The sequence below is a fragment of the Entelurus aequoreus genome, linkage group LG01 (assembly GCF_033978785.1).
Source record: "Entelurus aequoreus isolate RoL-2023_Sb linkage group LG01, RoL_Eaeq_v1.1, whole genome shotgun sequence".
Taxonomy (NCBI): Eukaryota; Metazoa; Chordata; class Actinopteri; order Syngnathiformes; family Syngnathidae; genus Entelurus; species Entelurus aequoreus.
The window spans coordinates 89649624-89659629 of NC_084731.1; the positions used below are offsets into that span (position 1 = coordinate 89649624).

At 35.7% G+C, this 10006-nt stretch overlaps 1 protein-coding gene across 2 annotated transcripts in view; it reads left to right on the forward strand.

Moving 5' to 3' along the window:
* Positions 1–5546, forward strand: part of zgc:110699 (uncharacterized protein LOC325371 homolog) — an 18534-nt gene extending 12988 nt beyond the window's left edge. Inside the window, exons 7-9 of one of the 2 annotated variants that reach the window (XR_009827532.1) lie at positions 527–598; positions 797–977; positions 5155–5546. Coding sequence is in view for 1 of the 2 variants with exons in the window: in XM_062061222.1 (XP_061917206.1) it covers positions 527–598; positions 797–905 (181 nt within the window). In the remaining variant the exon portion in view is untranslated. Of the gene's footprint in view, positions 1–526; positions 599–796; positions 1317–5154 lie in introns of those variants that run through there. The other variant, XM_062061222.1, reaches the window with a different exon arrangement.
* Positions 5547–10006: the final 4460 nt, after the last annotated feature.

Genomic DNA, 10006 nt, shown 5'->3' on the forward strand with positions numbered 1-10006 from the left:
TCCTAGCTCATCTCTGACCGGGATTCAAACCCCATACCATTGCCTTTCAAGACTCGCACTAACACGGACGCAAGTGAGAATATTTGGATATATTTGACATTATATTCTTATCAGTGACAGAGCAGGAAGAGGCTAGGAATACATTTGTGGTAACATTTCATATGAAGTGCCCTGTCATTCATTAATTGACCTTTTACATGTGCTTCTTCGTGCAAAACGGAATCAGCGCGTGACCTGTGTATAGGGAGAGGCGGCCCTGTGGATAACGCTCCTGACTTGAGGCGCTAGTGTGCGGTTCACCGGCTCGCTCCTCCCCCTGCAACACCACACGCACCTGCAAAAAAAAAAAAAAAAATCATCACTAACGTCACAGACTTGAAAAACGGTCGGCGTGTTGTACGTTATTTCCCGAGTGTATTTGACTCAGCCCACCTCTGTGAATGCCTTATTTGATTTCGGAGCAGCACTTATGACTGTTGTAACGCAACAAAATACTCATAAAATGTGTGTGCGTGCGTGTGTGAAGGTGTGGTTTCAAGGAGCTGTCGGTGGCCGACGCTGTGTTATCTGTGGAAGCAGCCGTGTTTCAGCTCATCAGGTTAGTCATGTAAACAGCATTTGACACAACCACACACATTTAGCTTCTCTGTAGACCTGCACCGGGCTATAAAACACACCAGACCCCCTTTACGCACACATTTCCAGCCAATGGTGTGTGTTTCTGTACACAGAAATGTGTGTGTGTGTGTGTGTGAGAACTCACTACTGGCATTGTCTTGCCTCTCATGTGTGACAGGCGGGTGTTGGACCACCAGCGGTCTCTGCCGGACCGCCGTTCCTACATGCTGACCATGCGTCACGCTCTAACCAAGAAGCTGACCCGCTCTAAAACCATGCAGTGGTGACCTCAACCATCATACCTTCATATTGTCGTCATAGGACATTATGAACTGAAGACTTCTGCATGAGGCCTCATTGTAAGGAGATCCAGGTTTGAATCATATTGTGCTTGTGTACTTTTTAACTGAAGCCTTCTGGGATAGGCTCCAGCTCACCCACAACCGTATAAGGTATAGGGGTGGGCGCATCTAGTCAAATATGGACAATACCAATTAGGGCTGCGAATCTTTGGGTGTCCCACGATTTGATTCAATATCAATTCTTGGGGTCACGATTCGATTCAAAATCTTTTTTTTTTTTTTCGATTCAACGTGATTCTCCATTCAAAAACGATATTTACCCGATTCAAAACAATTCTCTATTCATTCAATACGTAGGATTTCAGCAGGATCTACCCCAGTCTGCTGACATGCAAGCAGAGTAGTAGATTTTTGTAAAAAGCTTTTATAATTGTAAAGGACAATGTTTTATCAACTGATTGCAATAACGTAAATTTGTTTTAACTATTAAATGAACCAAAAATATGACTTATTTTATCTTTGTGAAAATGTTGGACACAGTATGTTGTCAAGCTTATGAGATGCGATGCAAGTGTAAGCCACTGTGATTATTGTTCTTTTATTTTTTTATAAATGTCTAATGATAATGTCAATGAGGGATTTTTAATCACTGCTATGTTGAAATTGTAACTAATATTGATACTGTTGTTGATAATATTCATTTTTGTTTCACTACTTTTGGTTTGTTCTGTGTCGTGTTTGTGTCTCCTCTCAATTGCTCTGTTTATTGCAGTTCTGAATGTTGCTGGGTCGGGTTTGGTTTTGGAATTGGATTGCATTGTTATGGTATGGCTGTGTATTGATTTGTTGGATTGATTAAGAAAAAAAAAAAGAAAAAAAAAATAGATTTTTTAAAAAATGAGAATCGATTCTGAATCGCACAACGTGAGAATCGCGATTCGAATTCGAATAGTTTTTTCCCACACCCCTAATACCAATACCGAGGGAAGTATCAGAATATCTGTGCTGTTGATATTACTTTGTCGATATTGTTCCACAGTGGTTCCTCACCTCTACAGGGGAACTGCACTTTTTTTTGGAATATAGCCCATTCGTTCACAAGCATTATAAAAGACATGACGACAGGTGTATTTTTTAATGCATTCTAACTAGAGATATATCGGCCGATAATATCGGCAGGCCGATATTATCGGCCGATAAATGCTTTAAAATGTAATATTGGAAATTATCAGTATCGTTTTTTTTATTATCGGTACCGTGTTTTTTTTATTTTTTATTTTATTAAATCAACATAAAAAAGACAAGATACACTTACAATTAGTGCACCAACCCAAAAAACCTCCCTCCCCCATTTACACTCATTCACACAAAAGGGTTATTTCTTTCTGGTATTAATATTCTGGTTCCTACATTATATATCAATATATAAATCAATACAGTCTGCAAGGGATACAGTCCGTAAGCACACATGATTGTGCGTGCTGCTGGTCCACTAATAGTACTAACCTTTAACAGTTAATTTTACTCATTTGCATTAATTACTAGTTTGTATGTAACTGTTTTTATATTGTTTTACTTTCTTTTTTATTCAAGAAATTTTTATTTATTTATTCATCTTATTTTTTTATTTTTTTATTTTTTAAAGGACCTTATCTTCACCATACCTGGTTGTCCAAATTAGGCATAATAATGTGTTAATTCCACGACTGTATATATCGGTATCGGTTGATATCGGTATCGGTAATTAAGAGTCGGACAATATCGGAATATCGGATATCGGCAAAAAAGCCACTATCGGACATCCCTAATAATCACTCGTAAATAAAAGTCAATGACAGGTCCTCTCTTCCACCCATAAAACCCAATTACAAAAACATCCAAAAACCGCCAAAAATACGCCATTTACATTTCGTGACCTGTATATCGAGAGGAGCCAGATGATGTGGTTCGGGCATCTGGTCAGGATGCCACCCGAACGCCTCCCTAGGGAGGTGTTTAGGGCACGTCCGACCGGTAGGAGGCCACGGGGAAGAACCGGGACACGTTGGGAAGACTATGCTGGGAACGCCTTGCGATCCCCCGGGAGGAGCTGGACGAAGTGACTGGGAAGAGGGAAGTCTGAGCTTCCCTGCTTAGGCTGCTGCCCCCGCAACCTGACCTCGGATAAGCGGAAGAAGATGGATGGATTTGTATATTCACCAAGTATTAGTGATATTGTTATTATAAGTGCTAACGCAGACAAACTGTTTATAGCGCGCCGTGATCACAAGCTTTTGTGCCAATGTTTACATGATCAACTGATCAGCTGCTTCCTCGTTTCCTTGCTCGTGAAATGTTATTGTAGATCATAAATCATGCATCTCATAGTAGAAAGACGGGGAGGTATTCCGCCAAGTTGATACACTTTGACAACCAATTTAGAACAACACGAAAAGACGCTTGGTTCCATCCCCTTTTTTCTTCACGAGGATTATGAGTCATTCTTAATCTAAAACGGGACTATAACAAGGTATTATCAGTCGCCATCCTAATGACAGCAGACATTGCACAGTAAGTGATGTTTTATTATGTTTTTTGGCTCTCATAAAGTCTGCAGTGAGTAATAATCAGTGATGTCATAGGAAAAAAGCGAACGTTGTGATGCATTTTGAAATGAATGCGCCGCATATGACTAAAATGATTAAAATGCGTAAATATTAAATGTTATTATAAATGTGCTTGTTACTACATTACATATATACTTACATCATGTATATAAAACAGGGGTCCTCAAACTAAACGAATCCGGCCCGCCAGCATCCAAAATCAGGCCCGCGGGAAGTCCCAAGTTAAAAAAAATAAAAAAATAAAAATAATTACGATTAACATTTTTATTTATTTATTTTTTTTAATTATCATTTTTTTAAATCTGTCCTTTCTACTCCATTTTCTACCGCTCGGTGTCTCCTAGACGCTCAGGCAAATCATATTGTCTAAAAATGCATTTTCCCATCGATAACGTGAAATCATCGGGCTTGGAATACATATATTTATATATATATATGTATATACACACATACATATATATAAATATATATACACATATATATATACATATATATGTATATATACACATATATATACATATATACATACATGTATATATGTATATATATACATGTACATACATGTGTGTATATATATATATATATATATATATATATATATATATATATATATATATATATATACACATGTATATATATATATATATATACATGTATATATACACACATGTATATATATATATATATATACACATAAATATATATACATGTATATATGTGTGTATATATATATATATATATATATATATATATATATATATATATATATATATATATATATATATATATATATATATATATATATATATATATATATATATATACATACATGTGTGTATATATATATACATGTGTGTATATATATATATATATATATATATCTACAGCCCAGCCCCCGGCCAAATTATTTTAATCCAATGCGGCCCCAGTGTCAAAAAGTTTGGGGACCACTGATATAAAACCTTAATGGAGGTGTTTAGATGTTTTTTAGGGGCTCTATAGGCAGAATTAAACAGCTCCTATAGGCCCCACTGTAAGCGGACTTTCGATCAAATGTATTTAATATTTAGAATGCATTAAAAAAAAACATCCGTCCTCATGTCTTTCATAATGATTGTGAACGATAGGCAAAATTTCAGAAAAGTGTGGTTCCCCTTTAAGAGTGTTTTGTGATCAGAGCTGTCTTTCAGCTAATTGTTATGCTTTAAATTGCAAGCAAAAATCAGACTTACAAGAATCACCGCCATTCGTTGGCAAAGCGAAAGATGTGCCCCAAACATGTGGTCTCACTCGCTAGCATTAGCTTATTTTCCAAGCATGGGAAGGAAGAAAGTGCTGGGACAAAGAAATGGATGATATTCGTTGAATTAGAGAAATAAATTATCATGATCCGTTACCCGGATCATAGTTTGTTTACGTTTTGATTCACTTGTTGTTTAAGTTCTGTTTCAGCATCCCTGTGTGTCTCCTGGGTTGCTATGGTTATTCATTGTTCTCAGCTGCCTCTGATTGGCTCACCTGCTCCCGGGCACTAATCAGAGAGCTATTTATTCCGTCCTCTCAGCTCACTTGTATTTTTTGTGATTTATGGACAATAAATCATATTCTGACCTGCACCTTGCCTCCAGAGTTCCTGCTGCATCTTGGGAGAACGACCCCCGCGTAAACATGCGACCCAAGCCTGACAGAAATCATCAAAAACATGACTGACCGTGTCACCAACTTGGTGACGCAGTTTGAACGTATCACTGCAAGTCTGCACCATACCGAAGCAGAATGAGTGTAACGCCAGCCAAGAATGTTAAAAATGATGTCTAAATTGCAGACATTTATCCATGTAAATATGGAGAAGATGCTGCTGGTGTGTTTGACGAAGAAGCAGATGTAAGAAGGTACTGTAAAAGTCCACTCTCAAAGGTAAATACTGTACATTATTATTATATTACTTCATACAACTACTGTTTGTGGTACATTGTATTGTTTTTCTACAATATTTCTTATGTAAAAGTTAGTTTTTATTTTTCAAAGGCATGTTACATATTAAAATTGTGCTGTTTCGGGGGCCGAAGTACCGATTAAATTGATATCAATAGGAGACCTTGATTTGAGATACAAGTGTTTTGAGTTAAGAGGGCCTGGGGCCCACTCAAATATTAACACTAAATTCGTCATCTTACTCTTGATTGTATTCATATTCAATAATAATATTTAACCTACTTACACTTTAACAGGATGAAACCATGTGTTAATAACAACGATTATTATCAAGGCTTTGGTCAGGCTGATTAGAAAAAATAAATACTAATCAAATATACTACATGAGAAGGGACTCATAAATAAATGACGAAAAATGAATATACACACAATTACGTTGTGGCAATAAAAATAAACTAATATAATAACATATATGTTTCTTAAATAAACTGTCAATAGAATGACAATGCAAATGAAAATACAGCTTCACCACTTTAGTTATAATTTTTGCGCTGAAAAAACTTCTCAATGACTTAATCTCCAGACTTCTTCTGTTTGTTTAAGACTGTCAATACTGCCACAAGTGGTGGAAACGTGTATTACAACTGAGTACTGCCCATCCTGAACACAGCTGACAAATAGATATTTTTGGCGAGCCTCTACGGTGCGCTTGCAGAGGGCCCTGGCTCTATGGTTAAGAAACACTGAGCTACACAAATAAGAAAAATAGTATATCTCATACGATATTGTCATTTGTAAGAAAAACAACAACAACAACAACAAAAAATAGTAATATTAAAAACACATTTTAAATGGGAAACATATTGTGTGTCTGAAAATGAGCTGTAAGAAGCAAAGCTTCTGGCCCATCACTCAGATATAATAATCTTATTCTTGATCAACAATATGATACATATTTACCTAATATATAACAATATTCAATATAATATTACAAGATACAAATGATATAAAATAATACATCCGTATATATTCTCAATAACAAACTCACTCATAGAGATGTATATCGTTAAAATGTTGTCGATACTGATATAAATATCGATATTCCTTATCGATACCGTATTAATTTGTATTCTTATCAATATTATATGTAATTGGTGTAAATCTGGGGTGTCAAACTAATTTTAGATCGGGGGCCACATGGAGAAAAATCTACTCTCAAGTGGGCCGGACTGTTTTACCAGTCCGGCCCACTTGGGAGTAGATTTTCACAGCATGATAACTTAAAAATAAAGACAACTTCAGATTGTTTAAAAAAAAGAACAAGCACATACTTGAATTGTACAAATCATAATGTTGTTGTTTTTTGGTTTTTTTAATTACCCGTTGCGTTTAATAGTATATATACTTTCTTTGTCGTTATTTATATTTTCTGAATAGATTATGTGATAATGTTCATCAGTCAATTTATTGGTGTTAATTTTCTATTTATCAAGATTAAAAAATGGTATCAAAATCAAATTACAGTCTGTTATTTATGTAGTTTGATAATTTTCCTCGACTGATGTACTAACATCATGTGGTTTATTTTGTACATATGTTGCATCATCTACAATGATACAAAGACTTGCTATTGCGACATCCAGTGGACACATATAGAACAGCAGTTTCTTTCATTCAAAAATTTCAGGTTGATTTTTATACTTAGCAAACTCATCCCGCAAGCCGGATAAAACCTGTTTGCGTTCCTGATCCATACGCTTGACACCCCTGGTGTAAATAAACATGTGGGAAAAATATTTTTTATCAGGCTTTTCTATTTTTATTATTATAGTTTCTAGGTATGTCCGATAATGGCTTTTTGCCGATATCCGATATTCCGATATTGTCCAACTCTTAATTACCGATACCGATATCAACCCATACCGATATATACAGTCGTGGAATTAACACATTATTATGCCTAATTTGGACAACCAGGTATGGTGAAGTTAAGGTCCTTTTTTAAAAAATTAACAAAATAAGATAAATAAATTAAAAACATTTTCTTGAATAAAAAAGAAAGTAAATCAATATAAAAACAGTTACATAGAAACTAGTAATTAATGAAAATGAGTAAAATTAACTGTTAAAGGTTAGTACTATTAGTGGACCAGCAGCACGCACAATCATGTGTGCTTACGGACTGTATCCCTTGCAGACTGTATTGATATATATTGATATATAATGTAGGAACCGGAATATTAATAACAGAAAGAAACAACCCTTTTGTGTGAATGGGGGAGGGAGGTTTTTTGGGTTGGTGCACTAATTGTAAGTGTATCTTGTGTTTTTTATGTTGATTTAATAAAAAAAATAAAAAATAAAATAAAATTTAAAAAACGATACCGACAATAAAAAAAACCTGATACCGATAATTTACGATATTACATTTTAAAGCATTTATCGGCCGATATTATCGGACATCTCTAATTGTTTCCGTATGTGGGATTATTGCAAGCTGATGATCAGATTCTAGCGCAGGGCGATAATAATTTTTTTTTTTTTTTTTAATCATTTGATCTCGATTAATATCACCATTTTTTGCATTGTTTTTAACCTGCCAGTTTTAAGCATCTGTACTAAAAACAAATAAACTAGGGATTAGTTGAACATGTCATTAAGATTCTAAGTAAATAAAAACAAGTGAACTCAGTAAGAAAAAGTTCATCCAATGTAATTTGTATAAACGCTTTACCCCTTTTCAAATGTGTTATGTTTCCCCCTCTTTGTTGTACCGATCAAATACATTTTTATATTCTTATCGGCAATACTAGAACTTACACAGGTATTGAGTCGACTATAATGTGCCGTATCGCCCATATTGTGAAGGCAAGGTGGTCGGATGACATACTTGCAAGCATGCAATGGCGGGTCACCCCCAGTAGATGGCGCCGTGTATACTGCTGGAAGGCCAATTCCCTCACATTGTGTCTTCCCTTTGCAATTGTGAGTGCAATCGTGAGTATTTTGTGTGTCGATCGCAGTGTAATCCCAATGCGATCATTCAGAATGAGGCAGGGCTCTGATTATACATCTTGCTCACCACAAACTGCAACCTCCCTCCTCTTCTTTATGATCAGTGGGAGGAAAAGAAAAGAACTATAACTGGCAGGGAAGCCGCCCAGCAACTTTGTCATCAGACATCTTATTTGTGGCGAGGAACCAGGACCACCTGCAAATCACAAGCCGACTCCAAAGTTTGCATAGGATTTATAGAGATACAACATCCTGGTTCTTTCACCCACAGCACAAATACAAAAAAAAAAGCACGTTTTTGCATATATTAACCAACATGAGTGTGTGTGAGTACACTTAACAGCTATGGAATGGATGAAGGTCATGCGAGTGGATTAATGGCGATGACATCACTGCGGTCACCTCGTAGACAGACGGGTCAGAACTGAAAGACACCTGAGAATAGACGATGAGTCATACATGCATCATAACATACGCAGAATGTAACAGCCAATCCGCAAGGTTGACATCCATCAAGCCAACCAAGTACCACCTCAGAAAACACCATAATGACCTACATTAAAATGCAGTAGCGGAGTAGGCCTAAGTATTCGTTAAACTTAAGGCAGAGGTTTTATTTAACAAGTACATTTAAAATTATTGGCCACGGTAACATTACGCACAATGCAACAAATATCATCAACAATGATACAGTGCATATTTACAGACTTCTTTGAGAATCACTGGTCTATACCAGGGGTGCCCAAACTACGGCCCGCCATCGTCCAAAATCCGGCCCGCGGGAAGTCTCAAGGTTTTTTTTTGGTTTTTTTTTGTCCGACCGCTTCCATGTTAGCTACCTCTCTTTGTTTATAACAGAGGTGTCAAACGTACGGCCCACGGACCGGATCAGGCCCGCAAACAGGTTTAATCCAGCCGGCGGGATGAGTTTGCTAAGTACAAAAATCAGTCGAAATTTTTGAATGAAAGAAACTGCTGTTCTAAATGTGTCCACTAGATGTCACAATAGCAATTATTTGTAACTTTCTCGATCAGGCCTGGGCAAATATTTTACTCGGGGGGCCAGATTTAGATAAAAAAGTGTGTTTGGGGGCTGGTATATCTATTTTTAGGAACACTATTACAAAACCTCACAATAATGATTGAAAGCTATAAACATACTTGCCAACCTTGAGACCTCCGATTCCGGGAGGTGGGGGGCGGGGTGGGGCGTGGTTGGGGTGGGGGCGTGGTTAAGAGGGGAGGAGTATATTTACAGCTAGAATTCACCAACTCGATTATTTCATATATATTTCATATATATACAGTATATATACTGTGTATATATATATATATATATATATATATATATATATATATATATATATATATATATATATATATATATATATATAATAATATAATATATGTATGAAATACTTGACTTTCGGTGAATTATATATATATATATATATATATATATATATATATATATATATATATATATATATATATATATATATATATATATGTATATATATATATATATAT